The sequence below is a fragment of the Mus caroli genome, chromosome 11 (assembly GCF_900094665.2).
Source record: "Mus caroli chromosome 11, CAROLI_EIJ_v1.1, whole genome shotgun sequence".
Taxonomy (NCBI): domain Eukaryota; kingdom Metazoa; phylum Chordata; class Mammalia; order Rodentia; family Muridae; genus Mus; species Mus caroli.
Genome location: NC_034580.1, coordinates 16,609,941 through 16,630,901, shown reverse-complemented (window position 1 = coordinate 16,630,901; position 20,961 = coordinate 16,609,941). Strand labels below are relative to the sequence as shown.

The 20,961-nt window shown below is 39.7% G+C and overlaps 1 protein-coding gene across 2 annotated transcripts in view; it reads left to right on the top strand.

Moving 5' to 3' along the window:
* Aftph (aftiphilin) overlaps positions 1-20,961 on the top strand; it is a 58,033-nt gene that overhangs the window by 6,706 nt on the left and 30,366 nt on the right. For both annotated transcript variants that reach the window (XM_021177747.2, XM_021177748.2), the window contains exon 2: positions 9,061-10,979. In XM_021177747.2, coding sequence (XP_021033406.1) covers positions 9,093-10,979 — 1,887 coding nt within the window. In that variant the 5' untranslated portion in view covers positions 9,061-9,092. The remainder of the gene's footprint in view (positions 1-9,060; positions 10,980-20,961) is intronic.

Sequence of the window (20,961 nt, the reverse complement as noted above, 5' to 3'; positions counted from 1 at the left end):
TCTCTAGCTCCTCTGGGCTGGGACTAGAGTCATTTTAACCTGGCTCCAGACTCAGGTTCTCACACCTGTGCAGCAAGCACCTCACCGCTTGTCCTCTCCACTGGCCATTGTGCTTCCAAAAGAAAGCTGGTAACATTTGGTTTTTCTTCAGTGTCTTGTGTTTGAATCAGATGAAATCCCCTTCCTTTCCCTTTCCTTTTCCTTTTCCTTTCTTTTCTCTTTCCCTATCCTTTCCCTGTTCCCCTTTCTCCCCTTCCCCTTTCCCTTTTCACCCCTCCCCCCTTTCCCCCTTTCCAAGAGAGGGTCTCTTGTGACCCCAGGCTGACTTCAATCTGCTGAAACCTTTAGTTCTATATGGAATTATTCTAGCATCATTGTTTTAAAGTCAAACTGTCCTCTGCTTACCACACTGTAACGGCAGTTTTGTGTTCTCATATGACCGTTTGGCTTTAAATCAAGTCTTGATATCTGGTTGTTTAATAGTTTCCTTGAAAGACTATTTTTAAATAGCCAAGTAGTTTAAGCTAATAGTGCCCCTTTCTTTTTTCTTTCCTTTGCTTTCCTAAGCTCATTTTATATTGCCTCTTAACTTTAAAGGGCTCTGCCACAGGTTCAGTATCTCCTCTTTTTCATGCCCAGTTCAAACTTGAAGCCACAGTCTTTAGCAAGAGCAGCTTCTCTTGGGTAAAGATTAGTACCAAGATATCTTCACCTGCCCTAGCTGCCAATCTGCCAAAGGGCCCCAGTCTGTGCTGACTGCAGCTTGGACTTCTGGATTGTTCCTCTGGCTTCTTGAGACCTTCCTTACCAGAATTCCCAAGCCCTGAAGGTATGCTTTTTCTTTTGGTTTTTCGAGACAGGGTTTCTCTGTGTAGCCTTGGCTGTCCTGGAGCTCACTTTGTAGACCAGGCTGGCTCGAACTCAGAAATCTGCCTGCCTCTGCCTCCCAAGTGCTGGGATTAAAGGCGTGCGCCACCACGCCCGGCTCAGAAGGTATGCTTTACCTTACATTTTTAATTACTATTTCTCACCTCCATTGACCTCTAGCGTTATAAGGAGTGATTTCCCATGAAAAACTTTTCAAAGTTCAGAAGCCCTGCTGAGAATCTCATTCCCCTACTCTGACTGCTGTTGGCACACTGTTTATTACCCCAATGAGATGCTTGTGTCAACTCTTTGTGTTTACTGTGGTTTGACATTCCCGGACTGCCAACACAATACCTCCGTGTGTTTACTTCCTTCTAAATGCCTTAGAACAAGGAGGCATAAAAATAGCAAGTAGAATGCCTCCCCTCCCAAACCATTTGCTCTGGTAATACACAGAAATTAGATGGCTGGTTAGAAATTTTATGGCACTGAAAAGTCATCTGTTAAGAAGGGTGAAGAAACAGTATTGTATGCCAGGTACAGCACTCAAGTAGCTCATTGCCTTTCCTAGTAAACAAACGCAGATATTAAACCCCACATTTTCAGTGTTTAAAAAATAATGGATTGTTTAAATTCATCGTACAACTGCTTCTTTAATTAAACATAAAACTTCTTTTAAGTAGAGTTGGCCTGGGCACACATAATTATTTAGAAGTGTGTGAACCATCCCCACACTAGCTGGTTGGCTGAAACTTATAAGCAGTGGCATGATCTTTCTGAAAGTTTCTGAAGGGCAAATGAGCCAGAGCCAAGATCTGCTGGAGAGGAAATAGAAATGCATGTTCTTTCAACAGGTAACTGAGGATTGAGAAGTATAGAAATCTCTAGTGTAGAAGGCTAGGAGAGCTTATAACCCCTAGAAAATAGAATACCTTGCCAAAATGTAACAGAAAGAAAACCTACTATCTCCTATGTTGTTGCCTTGGTTACAAACAGGTGATTTTGAAATAGGCTTGAACCAATTAATTATTCCATTTTCAAACAGTGAAAGATTCTGTAAAAAGCAGTTTGGTTATGAGTGGATTCTGTAGAAATGTAGAAAGATGTAGAAACATCATACATTGTTCTTTAAATATCAGATATTGCTGGGTATGGTGCCTGATGTTAGTATTCCCAGAATGTAAAAGAATTAGGCAGCAGGATTGCCATAAATTGAGGCCAGTCTGAGCTATAAATTATAGCAAGGCAGTTGAGGAGGAAGAAGAAGAAGAGGAGAAGGAAGAGGAGGAGGAAGAAAGTCCAGCATATCGTAGGAGAGTAAAATGGAACATTCACTTGAAATATCTTTGGCAGTTTTTATAAACCTAAATATACACTTAACATAGGTCCTTATATCACACTCTTGGCATCTTAATATTTCTAAAAGTACCTGTATATGGATGTTCTTAGCATCTGTATTATACTTCTGTTTTTAACAGAAAATACTAGAAACAACCCAAATGTTATTCAGCAAATAATGGTTGCACAATATTACATCTGTACAGTGAAATACTGCTGACCTTGTGAACAGATTTGATAAACAGGATGAACCTCAAGGGTATTATATAGAGTAAAAAAGAAGTCAACTTTAATGGGTTTGCCTACTGTATGGTGCTGTTTACCTAACACTGGAGCTGGAGCTGCTAGTGCAGCCCGTAATAACTGCCTGCTCTTGAAGCTGAGGGAAGATGCTTTAAGCTCAAGACTTCTCTAAGCTACACGGCAAGCTCTTCGACAACCTTGACAACTTAGCAAGACCCTGTCTCAAATACAAAGTGAAAGATGAATAAGGTTAATAATGTAACCAGTTTCTAATTTTGCTATATTAGAGCTATACAGATGTTATCATTACTGGGAACAGGCTTAAAGGGTACATAGGATTCCATACTATTTTTGCAACTGTTTAAAATCTGTTACTTCAAAGTAAAAACGTTTAAGAAGAAAGTATATTATATATTTGTGTTAATGGAAGTATTATTCACAATAACCAAAAGGTGTGGTTAACCCAAGAATTCACTGACAATGACAAACTATGGCATAAACACACAATGGAAGGTTATTTAGCTGTAGAAATGGATGAACCTTGAGATAAGCTACAAGAGATGGGCTCTGGAGACTGTGGCTATGTAAAGTAAGTATGAGGAATAACTGTTTGGAGCGTACAAAGGTGTTTTAGAAGATAAAGGATCAGCTAGATAGATAGACAGACAGACAGATAGATAATGGGATATTGCATGTATAAGTAATACATTAATTTAAGTATACCCATTTGTTTGTTTTGTTTTCATGTGTGAATGTTTTGCATGTATGTATGAATGTACACCATGTGTGTACCTGGTGCCTGAAGCAGTCAGAAGAGAGAATGTCAGATCTGCCAGAACTGGAGCTATGGATGGCTATGAATCACCATGTGGGAGTTGCAAGCTGAACTTAGGTCCTCTGCAAAAGCAACCAGTGCTCTTAACTGTTGAGCCATCTCTCTAGCATACTAATTTATCTTTTAAAAAGGTGTATTTGTATTTTATATGTCTGTGTGTGTACTAGTATATGTGTGCAGGTACCTGAGGAGTCTAGAAGAGGGTGTCAGATCGTCTGGAGCTGACAAGTGGTCGTGAGCCACTCAACATGGGTGCTAGGAGTTGAATTAGCCCATGCTTTTAAATGCTGAGTCTAACCTCCAAATATTTATTTACACTTTATTTCATTTTGAGAGCTGGGGAAATATCTCAATGGGTAAGAGCTGCTCTACAAATACAGATATGAGAGCCCAAGTTTAAATTTCTAGCATCCATATAAAAAGCCAGGCATGTATGTCTATGTGTGTCTATAGCCCCAGCATTGGGGTGCAGAGACAAGCAGATCCCATGAGCTTGCTGGCTAAGTGAGTTTACCTAGGAAGGTAAGCACCTAGTTTAGTGAAAGACATTGTCTTAAGGTAATAAGGTAGAGAGCAAAGAAGGAAGAAGACACCAATGTATTGCTCTGGACTCAAGAGCATGCACATGCACACACACATGGGACACTAGACAAGTAAAGAAAAACAGGTTTCTTTTAAAACTAACAGAAGGCCAGGAGGTGGTGGTATGTACCTTTAATCCCAACACTTTGGAGGCAGAGGCCAGCCTGGTCTACAAAGTGAGTTCCAGAACAGCCAGAGATATACAGAGAAACCATGTTTTGAAAAACAAAGCAGGTGGCTGGAGAGATGGCTTAGTGGTTAAGAGCACTGACTGCTCTTCCAAAGGTCCTGAGTTCAATCCCCAGCAACCACATGGTGGCTCACAGCCATTTGTAATGGGATTTGGTGTCCTCTTCTGGTGTGTTTGAAGACAGCTATAGTATACTCATATACATAAATAAATCTTAAAAAAATTAAAAATAAAACAAACAACAGTATTTTAGCTAATGTAGTTATTTTCTTCTTTAAGGTGATTTCATAATGAAAATAATTTAAGATAAATATGCCACAGGGTGTCGTTTTTCTGACTTGTACATTTCTGTCATGTAAGGCTAATGGCTGATCAGTCCTTGACCTCAATAAGTTTTGATTTTCAGTCTTTCTTTACTGATGGGATAGGTTTCTTGCATGCAGCATAGTGATGGGTCTTGTTTTTAACCCTGCTAGTTTGTGTCTTTTAATTGGAGAATTCATGGTTCTTGTAAGATGTATACTACTAGCTCCTGTCATTTGTTGTTTTTCTACTGGTTATTTTGAATAATTGACATCCACTTCTTTTTCTCTAAATTCATCTTAAAGGTTTGATGATTTATTGAATCAACCATGTTTGAATCCTTTCTAATTTTCATTGGCTCATTTTACTAATCTGGTGATGCTTATTGTTTATTTTATGATTGTAATTATCCTCTTTTTGTATATGGTTTAGAGGTCATGAGTTTGGTTTAGGCTATCTTGGAAGGTCTTTATCTCACTTTTGATTCTGAAGGATAACCTTGCTGTATTCAGTAACCTTAGTTGACAGTTACTTTCAAGACTTGAAATACAGCATTCCACACCTTCTAACCTTTAGAGTTTCTGCTGATAATCTTGCTGTAATTCTCGTGGACTTCTTTTATAAGTGATTTAACACTTCTCAATGTTCTTTCCTTATGTACTTTTAGCAGTTTAGCTATAACATGATGTGGAGAGGTTTCCTTCTGAGCATGTCTGCTTGAGATTCTAAATCTAAATCTAAATCTCTGTAGGATCCTTTATGACAGTAATTCAATTGTTTAATTATTCCCAAAATTATTGAACTATTGTATTCTCTTTGAGTTCAGAGATCATTTTTAATTTTTTTCATAACTTTTTATTCTTTGTGGATTTCACATCTTGCACTTGAATCCCACTCATTTCCCAGTCCTTCCATCTTTGTTCTCCATACTTGTAACTTCCCTCACCAAAAGAAAATGTAAAAATTAAAAACAAAAAAAAACAACCAACTATCTGACCATGGAAGCTGTGGTGTGTCACGGTGTGTCACACAGTGCACCCTTTTGTCCACACAGCTTTACTGGCAAATGTTTGTCACAGAGTCATTGGTCTGGTTTGAGGCCTCTGGCTTCTGCTACACCATCAATACTGCATCCTCACCAAGACTCTCTCAGATACCATCCATGCTTTAGCCTGAGTCATGGAGATCCTGCAGCTTTGCATCTGGAAGGCCAGCCCCTCCACAAGCTCCAGTAGCTCCTAGGTGTAGTGGATATTGGGCTGGGCGACTCAAAGCTCTGGATCTAGGCTGGATGGTAGCTGAGTTGGTCAGCCTGTCAGGGCTCCCCACACCACACCACTGGGGCCAACTCTCCAGTACCTACTGATAACTTTTAAAAATTAATCTTTGTAATGATTTGCCCAGAATTACACTTGTTCAGTATCTCATGGATTTAAATGGAGTTACTGGTGTTAAGAATTTATGCAAAAATATTGCCTTGCTTATTCATAATTCTTATATTTTCTGTGTTGGTATTTGGACCTCTGTTGGGAGGACTATCTCTCACTTTTATGTGTCTCTTTAGTGAACAGCTTCTTTTGAGGGCTCGGTCCTTAGCGCTGTCCAGAGAGAAGAGAGACTGCAGTAACAAGTTGTACTTGCTGCATTGGACTTCCATCCTGAAGCCAGGGCTGCTGCCTTGCATTTTTGCTTTTCCATTGTGCTTTTTAATTTTCCTATTTATGTTTCATTCATATTCACATCCTCTCTCCCCACCCCCATCTTTTTAGGCAGGGTCTGACTGTGTGACCCCAGTGGGTCCAGAACTCCCTATGTAGTCCTTTCTGGCCCCAAACTTGAAATCCCCCTGCAGCCTCATGCATGCTTGGATCACAGGTGTAACCCACCGTGCTTGACATCCTCAGTTCTTTCTTGATTCCTAGAATTCTTTCTCCAGAATATGAGTATTTCTTTCTCAGTCACAGAGCTGTGCACAAGGTAGTTCTAGCATCTTCTCCCCACCCAACCTTTGCTTTTTAAACTTCATTCATTTTATACTATGGATGTGTTTTGCTGAATGTTTTGCTTACATGCATGTGTGTGTGTGTGTGTGTGCTTAGTGCCCAAAGAGATCAGAAGAGAGCACCAGATCCCCTGGAACTGGAGTTACGGCTGGTTGTAAACTAGCTTGTGGACACTGAAGATCAAACCTGGGTCCTCTGCAAGAGCAACGTATGCTTTTAACTGCTGAGCCATCGCTTAAGCCCCCAACATTTGCTTTTAGGTCTTACTTGATGGTCTTCACACAAAGGATCAGAATACAGTTGACAGGTTTATTTTAAGAATTATGTCTGTAAAATAGTCATTATAAATTAATGACTGTGAGAAAGCATTTCCACAAATTTTACTTGAATCTTTATTTTTTTATTTTGTAATTATATACAGAAAGCTTAGTGTATATTTAACCCAGTTTAGGAACAAGTTCTTTAGCTTTTTCTAGCTTTGCAATGTGAGCCACAGATTTAGGACCCGGGACATTGCCTCTCCATTGTCAGTGAATCTCCTCATACCTGTCTTTGTAATTAGTCCCGATAGCTTCTACCAACTTAGCCAAAACACCCTCATCTTCCAAGTTAACCTGTGTAAAGGCAACAGTGGTGGAAGTTGCTGTGGACCAGCCACCCCAGCCTGCCCATTTCTTGATGATGTAGTAGGGCACCCCCAATCTTGCAACACAGGGCAGGCAGGACGACCACCAAATCAATGGGGTCTAAGTTGTGGGCAGTCACCACCAGTTGCGACTTCTTGGCTGTACTGATCCCTGCTGAAGGACAGGGTCTCTTAGGTGGGACGTCCCCTTTGCCAGCAGCTTTCTTCTTAGTACAGACCAGTAGTCTTTGCCTCTTCTCTTGCTTTGTCTCTGCCTGGCCTCTTGGGCAAGCTTAAGCGGCTGGGTAACTGTCAGTGTGGCCCCCTCCTTCCCCTTGCCTTCTTTCCCTTGTGCACTATGCCCAACTGGAGGAGATGGCTTCTTGGATCTTTAGATTAGACAGCAAAATAAAATAAGTTTTAAATGTGTTTCATTCATAAATTGAATGTTATAAAATTTAAGCTTATATGATAGCAAAATAAAGAAGAAAATTGCAAATTGATTTGTTATTATAAAAATAAATTTGAGAAAATAGTTTTGTGGGTTTTTTAAAAATGAAGTTGAACATACTATATGACCCAGCACTCATATTAACTGTGTGTTAGAGAAATGAAAACTTAGATTCTCAGAGCATTCTGCACATGTTAAATGTATCTCTTACTCGTGATCTTTTCAACCTATGGTAAGGTTGTGACAATATAGCCCATGATAAGTCAAGAAACATCTGTACTATGGTTGCTGACTGTGTTACCATTGGGAGAACCTGTGTATAACATATGTGTGAGAATACAATCTTCACATCTGAGTTTAAACTACTTAAGAATGAATAGTTATCAGGTTAACTTGGCCAGAAATAAACATTGAAAAGGAAAATGAAGAGCATAGTTAACAGCAATTGTTAGAGATAAAATACTTATATAATACACACACGAGAGAGAACACATATAAATCTATATTAGGCACGAAGAGCCCCAGTAATTTTGAATGAGAATTTTTAAAAATATTTATTTATGAATATACTAACTGTCAGACATACCAGAAGAGGACATCAGATCCCATTACAGATGGTTGTGAGCCACCATGCGGTTGCTGAGAATTGAGCTCAGGACCTCTGGAAGAACAGTCATTACTCTTAACTGCTGAGCCATCTATCCAGCCCTTGAATGAGAATTTTTTGGGGGATGGGGGGAGCTTTTCGAGACAGGGTTTCTCTGTGTAGCCCTGGCTGTCCTGGAACTCACTCTGTAAACCAGGCTGGCCTGGAACTCAGAAATCCGCCTGCCTCTGCCTCCACTGCGTGTGCCACCACTGCCTGGTGAATGAGAATTCTTAAAAGTCAGGAAAGTACCCAAGAGAAAATTCATTCTATAGGTGTACTTTTATACGTTCAAGATTCTCTGACATTTCAGCCAGTTAGTAGTGGTGCACACTTTTAATCCCAGCACTTTGGAGGCATAGGCAGGAAGATCTATGAGTTATAGGCCAGCTGGGTCTATAGAGTAAAGTTCTAGGGCAGCCAGGGCTATACAGAGAAACCCTGTCTCAAAAAACAAACAAAAAAAAAAAAGAGGAAGAAGAGAAAAGAAAAGAAAAAGAATCTCTGAAATAATAAAAATAGGCTACAACTTTGTAATCTTACCCAAAAGAAAAATAGCTGTAAAAATACAGCATAGGACTAGAGAGACGGCTCTGTTGGTAAAGTACTTGCCACACTAACACAGGAACCTGAGTTTTCTCCACCAGAACCTTAGGAGGGAATAGGTGGTTCCCTAAAGCCTGCACATTCCAGACGGACGGAGCTCAAGAGTGAATTGCACCCGAAGGTACATATGTACCTGTGTACACACATGGAAATACATATACACAGAGTAGAGCAATGTAATTTCCATTGTTTTGGTGGTGGTGGTTGGGTTTCTTGTTTGGACTGGCTAAGGATGACCTTGATGCTCCTCCTGGCACTCTCTGAGTCACCTTGCCAGATAACTTTGTATTGTTTTAAAGAAACTTGAAAAGCCTTGTTATGTAATCTGCCTTTGAAAATAAACCAAACAAATGCTTTTCCTTCTTTTAAAGGTATAAATTAACTACTGGAAAGCTGCGGAGTAATGGAGCCAGACATCATCCGAATGTACTCTTCATCTCCCCCACCTCTAGACAACGGGGCAGAGGATGATGAGGAGGATGAGTTTGGGGAGTTTGGTGGATTTTCGGAAGTCAGCCCTTCTGGTGTAGGGTTTGTTGATTTTGACACACCAGATTATACTCGTCCCAAGGAAGACTTTGTACCTTCAAACCACTTTATGCCAATTCATGAATATTCAGAAGATGTAGATAGCCTTACAAGCTTTAAGTCTGTTCAGAATGGTAATGATAAGGATATCACTGCTGAACTTTCTACTCCTGTGAAAAGTCAATATGATGTTGTACTTTCTACCACCAGCAAAGAAATGATTCCATCTAAAACTTTGGATCCTTCCATCGATGGTATGGAAAGCCTGGAAGACTTAGATAAAGTAGTGGTGCAGGGACCAAGCACTGGGCAACTCAGAAGTTTCTCTCCTGGAGATTTTAGAACTGATAAGAACATTGTTCACCAAACCAAGCCGTTAGAGAGCTGCAACGGTGAAAAGCCTCCTTGTCTGGAAATTCTAACAAACGGGTTTGCAGGTTTGGAAACTGTAAATCCTCAGGGAACAGATGACCTGGACAATGTGGCAGATTCAAAGGGATCGAAGCCTCTTAACACTTGTGGCACCGAGTGCATTTTAGAGTCTGCAGCTAGTCATGCTACGGAATTTGCAGATTTTTCTACATTTTCCCAAACAGAAAGGACACAACTGGAAGAAATAGAATGTCCAGTTTTAAATGATGGTGATACACCGACCATTCAGGGAAACAGCAAAAGCCCCAGAGTCAAGGAACTGAACTGTGTGAAAGAAGTGACTTTGGATGGAAGCTTTGAGGATACAGGAGACACTGAAAGAGAACATCAGATCTGCGTCTCAGAAATCCATGCCGTAGCTGACAGAGGGCTCAGGGTTGAAAAACAAGACCTTCAAGCACTGCAACAGGATGAGCTTCTAAATTCAAGGATTCAGTCTGAGGCTTGGAGCTTGGTAGACTCAAGTGAAAATTCAGAAGCCATTACAAAGGAGCAGTGTAAAATGGAAAGAAATGACTTATTTGCCTCTAAGTGTGCTGACTTATCTATGGATTCTATTAAAACTTCAGATGTTAATGAAATTGGCTCTTCCAAAGAAGAAAATAGAAAGTTGACTAATCCCAAAAGCCCAAACCCTGATCCCACAGAAGAAAATGTTTTGGATGATTCTGCTGCAAGCATGGAAAATGGTGACAGTGGTAATGGCTTTGTGACTTGTCATGATACCAATGAGGATGATTTTGGTGACTTTGGTACAGCCAATGGTACCACTCCACCCTTTGTTAGTAGTACTCAAGATTCAATGAGTGACGTCACTTTTGAAGACTCCTCGGAGCATTTTCTACATCTTAGTGAACCAGGTGATGATTTTGGAGAATTTGAGGATACAAATGCTGTTTCTTGTCAAGAAGAAATGAGATTTACTGAGTCAGACCTAAGACAGACCTCTGATGGCTTATCAGAGAAATGTCCATTGGCAGGAGAGTCTGGTGGAAAAGGCAGTGAACCTGACTCAAAACTGAAAAATGGTCAAGACAGTGACTTTGGAGATTTTGATTCTGTGCCAAATACTGAAGGTAGTGCTTTTCAAGACTCAGATGATTTTGCAGACTTCAGTTCAGCAGGCCCTAGCCAAGCTGTAGATTGGAATGCTTTTGAGGATGAACAGAAAGATGGTTGTTCTTGGGCTGCCTTTGGGGATCAGCAGGAGACTGAGTCTCATCATCTAAAGGAAGTCTGGCAGTCACATAGGACAGACGAAACTATGGGCACTCTGGGAACCCCTAAGATGCACAGTGGCCATTTGCAGGAACCAGCCACTTCAGTTCAGGTATGTACTTATTGCCTCTGATTTGTAGAACATGTTGATTGCCAAGGAGACTTCTAATACAGCTTTAAAAAAAATTACTTGAGTATCTGTCAAAGGGGTATCTGTGTGAGATAGAAGGTTTGTTGGTTAGATTTTTCACAACTCTTTGAAAAATTGTAAAACTGCTACACAGGGAGTGTCTTAACTAGTTAACAGGAATTTATCAATTTAAATTATCCATGGATATTATCTGTTTTAAGTAGTAGCCATTTTTCCTTTTGTTTTTATCTTTATAGTGATTTTAAAAGAAAACTCCTTTTTTTTTTTTTTGAGACAGGGTTTCTCTGTGTAGCCCTGGCCATCCTGGAACTTACTCTGTACACCAGGCTGGCCTCAAACTCAGAAATCTGCCTGCCTCTGCCTCCCAAGTGCTGGGATTAAAGGCATGCACCACCACGGCCAGTGACTAACTCCTTTTTAAAAAAACAAACAAACAAACAAAAAACTTTAGAGGTTTAAAAAAAAAAAATGTCAGCTAACTCTGTCTCTTAAAAATTAGATTGAAGCCGGGCGGTGGTGGCGCACGCCTTTAATCCCAGCACTAGGGAGGCAGAGGCAGGTGGATTTCTGAGTTCGAGGCCAGCCTGGTCTACAAAGTGAGTTCCAGGACAGCCAGCTATACAGAGAAACCCTGTCTCGAAAAAAAAAAAAAAAAAAAAAAAAAAAAAATTAGATTGAAGTACAGTTTTGATTGTAGAGAGCTAATGGGACTTAAAACTCCATGATTTGGGCTGGTGAGATGGCTCAGTGGGTAAGAGCACCCGACTGTTCTTCCGAAGGTCCAGAGTTCAAATCCCAGCAACCACATGGTGGCTCACAACCACCAGAAATGAGATCTGACGCCCTCTTCTGGTATGTCTGAAGACAGCTACAGTGTACTTACATATAATAAATAAATTTTTGAAAAAAAAAAAAAAAAAAAAAAACTCCATGATTTAACAGCCACAGAAAGATCTGGCATGAAATAATTTAAAGTTTAGCCTTGGAAGAAGTGACTGGATTAACCTGCTGTTGTCATATTAATTTATTTATATCATATTTCTTGCTTATGTGTATATGTAGCTTTTGCTTTGTTTATGACAATTCTTATGGAGTAGAAATATCAGGGAAGATATTTTTACTACTCAGCACCTGTGTACAATTCTTTCTGGATAATTCTCTTTCAGAAAAGATTCATTAATATTTATTTTAATCTAATACAGCACCTGTACTTGTAGCTTGAAATCAATGTTTCTCAGTCCTGAGTTATACTCTCTGTACTGGTTTTTAACCATTCCTCAGCCCAGGCTATGGAAAAAAAGGGCATTTTCTTGAAAAGAAAAGTCACCACTTTATAGTGGTGATTGATGCGAACATCTTGTCCATAGGCTTGTGTTAATATACTGTGAGTATGGTAGTATGCTATATTTTTCCAGTTGTCTTTTGCTCAGAAACCCATTCTAAACTGAAAGTATTTCACCAGTCTGTTAATTGAAATAATTATACTTCACTGCTTGTCATTGGCTTTGAGAGTCTGAATAGTTTGTTTGCTAATTCAATTATTGCATGGCTTAGCTATGTGTAGTGTTAGTATTTAATAATTCATTATTGAGGAAGAGCCTTATAATTCTAAATAAGAAATTAACTGATTTTAATACAAGATGAAGACTGTTGTTTTGACCTAACCCTTTTCCTATTTAGTTTCTTCTCAGTAAAGTATAGGATGGCCATGGTATTGGATGATCTTTACTTTGTAGCCTTAGAACTTTTAACATCATCAGATAATGAATTTTTTAAAGTATGGCCACTTCAAATGGAAATTTCTTACATCATTCATGTTGAATTTCCTTATATGTGATTTAATAATCGAGTACACATAGCTATACATGTATATGGGCTTCATTGGAATGTGACATGTGATTTTGCATCTTGACAACCTCTTGAAAGCTTTATTTATGGTTTGGTATAATGAGGGAAAAATCTGTACAAACAGGAGTTCGCTAAGTGAAAATAAAATGTAAACTGCCTAGAGATAGCAAAAATACTTACTAAAAAGTGCTGAGATCTTTTGGCCCAGGCTTCGCGCACTTTCGTTACTAAGGAAGGGGACATGCAGTAGACCTGCTAGCTGACTGAGTCAGAAGTGAGGACAGATTAAACATCCTCACCTGATGTTCTGAAGGAAACTGGCCTGGACTTTCCTCCCTGGACTTCAGTTCTGCTGAAAAAGTACATTAGTCCTGATCTTGCCCTTTAAGAGGGGATTAGATTTGTTAATGTTTTTCTTAAACTGTCTCCTGGTTGGGGTAGCAGCTTTTTTTCTCAGTCTGTACACGCTGGGTTGAAGGCATGAGCCACCACATCTGGCCAGCAATCTTGATTAAATAGCAAAAAGGCCTTTTCAACAAAGCATTGATTTAGCTGTGAACTCCTATAAAACCATACATGTTACTCAAAGTGGTACTTGAGAATTTAGGTCATTGGTAAATACTAAGATTTTCTTCTAGAAGGAAGGGTATGAGTTATTTTTTGTTAGTAGCCATCTAACAGGTATTACTGAAAAAGTTATTAGATGAAATTTGAGAACTTTAAGAATGAAGGGTATACAGGGGCTGGAGATACGTCTCAGCAGTTAAGAGAGCTCCTCTTTTGGAACATTCAGATTCATCCCCAGCATCCATGCCAAATAACTCACAACTGCCTGGAACTCCAGGTCCACGGACATGGGCTCCCTCGCTTGCACCTACACTGTGTGCACATACCCACATGGAGTCACATGTAAACATAAGAGAAAATAAAGTTATAAAACTTACGGATGGCTTAGTAGTTAAGAGCCCTTGTTACTCTTGTAGACAATGCAGATTCAATTCCCAAACCCACATAGGAGCTTCACAACCATCTGTAACTCCATTTCCAGGCACCAGTGCCCACTTCTGAATTTCACTGGCACCAGGAATGCTCGTGGAACACATAAATAAGTGCAGGTAAAACATTCATACCCATAAATAAATTCTTAAAATTTTTACATAAGTAAAATTTAATGGGGGTGGGCTGGCAGTTCTTTCATTACTGCCATGCCATGCCCCTTGCAAGTATAAAAAAACAAAACAAAACAAAAAAACCCAAAAAACAAAAAAAAACTCTGCTTACAAAAAAATTAAAGATATCACAAAAAAGAAAAGGAGGTGGTGAAAAACAATTTGGCTTATGCTATTTTGAGATTAAGTTACTAGTGTTTCATCAGAAAATCAGCATTCTCAAATTGAATATAACAGATCGTTTTTCCTCTGTAATCATTTGCCCAACATTGTGTGTGTTTGACTTTTGCATGCACATTTGAATTTATATCTGGAAATAGAAGTATCAAAATAAAGGAATTAAGATTATATGTGATAGCTCATTCCAGTCATCCCAATACCCTGGAGGCTAAAACAGGAGGACTGGGGGTCAAGGCCAGCTTGATCTCTATAGAGTGTTCTAAGCCAGCTTAAGCTTCATAGTGAGTTCCATCTCAAAAAACAAACAAACAAACAAATAGTAAAATTTATCAATTTTTGTTTACTAAGTATTTGGTTGAATTGTATTTCCTTTTTACTGTTTCCCCCTCACAAAATTTGATATTCTGGCCTTTAATACCAAGTAGGAGTACTATGTTAGGTTTGTCCAGAGACTGTACAGAGGGAACAAATTGTCTTTTCAGAGTCTGGTAAATATTACAGTAGCCATTCTTTTTTTAGTTTGAAATTAGGAATTGGTAAGTGTACAAGTGTAGCTTGTATTTGATATCTTACTTAATATTTAATGATGGCAAGGCATAAGGTATCCTCTGAAGTGGAAGATTAAATTACTCTGATTTAAGTTTCTTCTGTGTAAGACTTAGTGTTATCAATAGCAAAACTATTGACAATAGAAAAAACAGTATTTCTTCATAAGCAAAAAAGAAAAATAATTGGAAATAAACTTAAAAGGATTTTTAACATTTGTCTTAAATTCAAGATATTGTAAAGAGATGTGCATTTCAGTAGTAGAAGAGTAGAGTATAAAATCTCAAGGGTCCTTTCACTCACGCTGCTGAGAAGCTGAACAACACTTACTGAAGTTGGTAAGCCTTACTGGGGTACCTTCTGACATTAATAGGAGACACAGTTTCACAGCAAACTCCCTATCTTCTGTCTCTTAAAACCATTTCACGCCCTCTTCTGAATCTTAGGTGCTGGAGTTGTGTCCAGCTTTGTAGATGTGTTCATTGGAACTGGGCTCTAGGCTGCATTTTGATTGGTATGGTTTTCTGTAGTGGTCTCTGTCTGTTGCAAAGAGGAGTTTCCTTGATGAGGGGTGAGGTAGTACACTTTTCTGAGGGTATGAGGACAAATATTTAGAATGTAGTGAGGAATTGTGCTGGTTTCGTAAAGTAGTGACTGTAGGTTCTCATCTAAAATTCATGACTTCACAATCCATGTATGTTAGGGTTTCTGTTGCTGTGAAGAGACACTATGATCAAAGCAATTCCTATAAAGGACAACATTTAATTGGGGCTGGCTTACAGGTTCAGAGGTTTAGTCCATTGTCATCAAGGTGGGAGCATGGCAGCATACAGGTAGGCATGAGGCTGAAGGAATCGTGAGTTTTACATCTTCAGCAAAAGGAAGCCAGGAGCAGACTGTGTTCAGGCAGCTAGGAGGAGGGTCTCAGAGCCCACTCCCACAGTGACACACTTCCTCCAACAAAGCCACACCTATTCTAACAAGGCCATACCTCCTAATAATGCCACTTCTTGGGCAAAGTATAGTCAGACCACCATATTCCACTCCCTGGCCCCCATAAGCTTGTTAAAACACATGAGTCTATGGGGGCCATACATAGCCATAGCATAATGCTAAAACATTTAGCCCAACTACAAAGTCCCCTAGACAATAACAGTCTTAATAATGTTAAAAGTCCAAAGTTCAAAGTCTCTTCTGATGTTCATCCAGTTACTTAACTGTAATCCTCTATAAAATTAAAATAAAAAGTAGATCACTTACCTCCAACATCACAGGATATACATTATCATTCCAAAATGCCATAGTGACGAAATACTGGACCACAGCAAGACCAACAGGCAGCTGGGCAAACTCCAAACTCAGCATCTGTATGTCAATGCTCTCTTCAGGTCTCCAACTCATTTCATCTTTGTTTAATGCAACATAATTATTTCTCTTTGGCTAGTTCCACTCCCTGTTAGCAGCTTTCCTCAGCAGGTATCCCATGGCTCTGGCATCTCTAACATACTGGTATCCAAGGCAACTTCAACTACACAGCTTCTTGTTCCGGTATCTGGGATCCACGCACAATCTTCTGGGCATCTCAAAAAGGCTTGGGTCACTTCTCCAGCTCTGCCCTCTCTAGCACTCTAGGCTCTGATTGACTCCACTGCTGCTACTGTTCTTGATGATCATGCCATGGTACTGGCCTCTCCAATACACTTGGGTCTTCTACTGCAGCTAGGCTTCACCAATAACTTCTTGTGGGCTCTCTTTATGATGCCAAGCCTCAACTTCTTTGCATGACCCCTTCAGTCCTGGGCCATCAACTTCAACTGAGGCTGTATCCTCACCAGTCATCTTCCTGGCCTGTCACAGTACCAAGTCTCAGCTGCTGTCATGCCCTTCATGCCTTCAAAACCAGTACCACCTGGGTGATCCTTACACATTACCAAGTTCAGCTACAGCACAAGGAACAACTTGGCTATCTCTGTAACACAGAATCTTGGTGCTCTCACCACTTCCCAGAAAATCTCACCTCAGTGATGCTGGTCTCTTCCTAATCACTGCTAGTTTCTTACTTCCAGCTAGCCAGCATCAGTTGTCAAAGTAGTCTTCTACTCTGGATTCTAAAGCCAGAGCCACATGGTCAAAGCTGCTGAGTTCTGCTGCTTACTGGAGCTGGAACATGGCCCCTTGTTCTATTACATTATCATGAGCTTTCTGTTTTTCAACTTCTTCACTGCCTAAGCTTAGCTGTCCTCGAACTTGCCCTCTAGATTGACCTTGAACTCAGAGATCTGCATGTCTCTGTATGCTGGGATTAAAGGTATGTACAAACCACTCCTGAACCTAAGCTTTTCTCTACTTGGTTTCCAGTATCGGGCATGATTTCCCTGGTGTTAGTGGTCTTAAGTCCAACTAGAGAGCTGTTGGTGCCACTACTGCACCCTTTATGATACTGTGCTGCCATGCTGGTCATTCATATGCTTCATAGCTGGGTAGGGCTGTGGGTTGCTTCCCTCTTTTGAAAGCTTATATGGAGCCTTCTGGTACCATGAAGCTAGTCCGCAGGGGGAAGCATTTCAGGTCAGTTCTAGCTTAGGGGCCTCTGGGGCCAAACAAGGGCAATTGCAATAAATAACCTGTAATATTTGGAGAGTCTCTTGGACAACCATGGCTGACAACTGAAAATAGGGCTTCTCATGCCTGATGTTGCCATTTTGTTTGATGGTCTTTGGCTCACTGATGTAGCATTGCCAGCCAGGATGAGAAATGTTCATTTAAACTGTGTGTGCACACAAGCACACTCCTGGGTATGCATATACATATATATACACACACTCATATTTTAGAGCTATTTATGTGGATAATTAATAGTATGACTCTTTATGATTTTTTTTTTCAGACACCTTCCTATTGTTTTATTCTATTTCTTTTGCATTTATCTCCCTCTCCTCTCCCTAATTACAGCCCTTTTTTTCCTCCACCCCGATATACTCCCCTCTCTGTTGTCCTCCAGTCCTATTCTGGCCAGTGGTCCCACTTTACTTTCCTGGTTTCTGCAGTGACTCCAGGATATGTATCCACAGCTCAAGATTTGGAACTAGGGACTTCCAGTGAGGGAGAACATGTGACATTTGCCTTTCTGGATCTGGGTCACCTCACTCAGCACGACATTTTCTAATTCCATCCATTTATCTGCAAAGTTTGTGAGTTCCCTTTTTTATATAGGTGCATATTATTCCATTCTGTATATGTACCACATTTCCATTATTCGTTCATTGGTTGAAGATTGTTTCCATTTCTTAGCTGTGGTGAGTAGACTAGCTGCAAACATGGTTGAGCAAGTATCTGTGGTGTACAATATTAAGTCCTTTCAGTATATGCCAAGGAGTGGTGTGGTTGTGTTATATGGTAGATTTACGTTTAGCTTTTTGAGAATTCTCCACACTGATTTTTAGCATGGCTAGACCAGTTTGCAAGCTGGTGGGGTTTCTTTTAAAAGATTCATCACATAATCTACTGCTAATATCAATCATAGCACAGTACAAAGAATGCATTAAGCTCTTGTTACCAGTGTACATTGTAATTAGATAAACATGCCAACCCATGCATGTAAAAGATTTAAATAGCTTACAGGAAGATAAGTTTTACAGACAGAGCAGACTTAAAATGAAGTGTAATATACATTGATTACATTATTTTATATACATTAAAATCTCATGTATACATTGATTTCATTATCCTCCCAACTGTGTTCCGGATTTAAGAATTAAAGATGTGGTTTGTGCCCTCAAAGCCCCTATAATTTTCAGAAGCTCAACTTAAAACTGCTTTCATGAGCTGTGCAGTGGTGGTGCATACCTTTAATCCCAGCATTCAGGAGGCAGAGGCAGGCAATCTCTGTAAATTCGAGGCCAGCCTGAACTGCACATCAAGTTCCAGGACAGTCAAAGATACATAAAGAAAACAAAATCAAAAATCAAACAAACAACAAAAACCAAAACCCTGCTTTCATGGCCAGACAGTGGTGATGCATATACCTTTGATTCCAGCACTTGGATGGTAGGGAGAGGTGGATCTCTGTGGGTTCAGGGCCAGCCTGGTCTGCAGAGTGAGTTCCAGGACAGCCAGGGCCACACAGAGAAACCCTGTCTCAAAAACAACAATAAAACTGCTTTCCTCCCACTTAATATTTATGTGGCCTGAGGCAAGTTAATGTAACTTCTCTATGCTCCATTTTTCTCAACTAGGAAGTGGACATAATATTGTTTCTTCTGGAGTTAGAAAGATTGCTCAGTGGTTAGGAACACTTGCTGCTTCTACAGAGGACTTAGGTTTGGTTCCTAGCACCCACACCATGTGGCTCACAAACACCTAGGCACCTGCATGCACATGGTAATACATACACATACTAAATAATAATGTATAATGACTTCCAGAATGCTTCTTAGATGCCTTAAATGGGCCAATAATTGAAAAGCATTTAAAATAATGTCTGGCACATGGCAAGTACTATGTAAGTATGATTTATTAAGCAAAAACTCTAGTACATTATATCAGGCCTATTCCGTGTCTGTTTTCAGAGAAAAGACCTTTGGTCTTTTGCCAAATTTAGTTTCTCACATTTCTAAACTGAGCTGTACTGATTCTGTCTGCTTTACAAATGTCATCTTACCTATATATGGAAACTAGAGCTTAGACAGTCTGAATTTTTGGAGTTTTATTCTTTATTCAAGTTCATAAGTATTTGAATATGTTAGTAAATGTCACTGTTCAGCCAATCATGGTAGTATATGCCTATAATCCCAGTACTTGGGAGGCTAAGAGAAAATTCCACATTTGAGGCCAGGCTGAGCCACTTGGAAAAAAAAAAAAAGTTTGACCTATAAAGATGGCTGCCTTTCCGGAGGACCTGGGTTCAATTTCTATCATCTATATGGCAGCTTACAATCATCTATTATTCTGGTTCTAGCCTCCACAGGCACCAAGTATGCATGCAGTGCCCAAGCATACATGCAGGCAAAACACCCATACACATAGGATATAATTTAAATATTTTTAGGTCACAATTTAGATTATAAGTTACAACTTTTAAATATTGGGTGGTGTCCCAGTAAGTCAGAAGTAGAAATAAATGTTCTGTTATAACCAGTTGTATTTTGCTTGAAATATAGATAGGTCAGTATAAAGAAAGTTCTTTTTTACTCATTAAAGTAAATCAAATTCAGTGTTTTACTTCAGCATCTCTAGCCTTTAATGTGATAATTTTAATGCTCAAACTTTAATGGTTAAAAAAATGCTTGTTGGTTTAAGTAGTGTCTGATCATAGTGTCTTAAAAAATCAATTTCTTGGGGAAAATATCTGTCTGGTCACAATGAAGCTATTCTGTTTGGTAGTTTTCTTTTCTTCTGAGTATATTGGTTATATTCTTATGATTTGGAGAGTTGGCTCTGCAATTAAGAACATAGTTATACTTGCATAGGATCCAAGTTTGATTCCCAGCACCTACGTGGTGGCTTACAACTGTCTATAACTCCAGTGCCAGGATATCTAACTCCCTTTTCTGACCCCAGGGGTCACCAGGCACACACATGGGTCACTTACACACATGTAGGCAAAACGCTAATACACATAAAACAATAAAAGTGAATTTTAAAGTTAAATATTTTAAACGTATCTACTTCATACACTTTGTGTTTTGTAATACAGTAAAGACAACTAAAAATAAGTCATCCACTGATAACCAAAGTTTAGAATATACAAGGAGTTAGCCTCCTCAAACAAGAGTTTAAACAAAAGGCTCTCTTAAGAGGAGACACTTCCTTTAATCCCAGCACTTGGGAGGCGAGGCAGACATATCTCTGTGAGTTCCAGGCCAGTCTGGTCTAGAGTATGTTACAGAACATCCAAGACTGATACATAGAGAAATCCTGTCACATACGCCAGCAAGATTTTGCTGAAAGGACCCTGATATAGCTGTCTCTTGTGAGGCTATGCCAGGGCCTGGCAAACACAGAAGTGGATGCTCACAATCAGCTATTGGATGGAAGAAGCTAGAGAAAGTACCCAAGGAGCTAAAGGGGTCTGCAACCCTATAGGTAGAACAACAATATGAACTAACCAGTACCCCCAGAGCTCATATCTCTAGCTGCATATGTAGCAGAAGATGGCCTAGTTGGCCATCACTGGGAAGAGAGGCCCCTTGGTCTTGCAA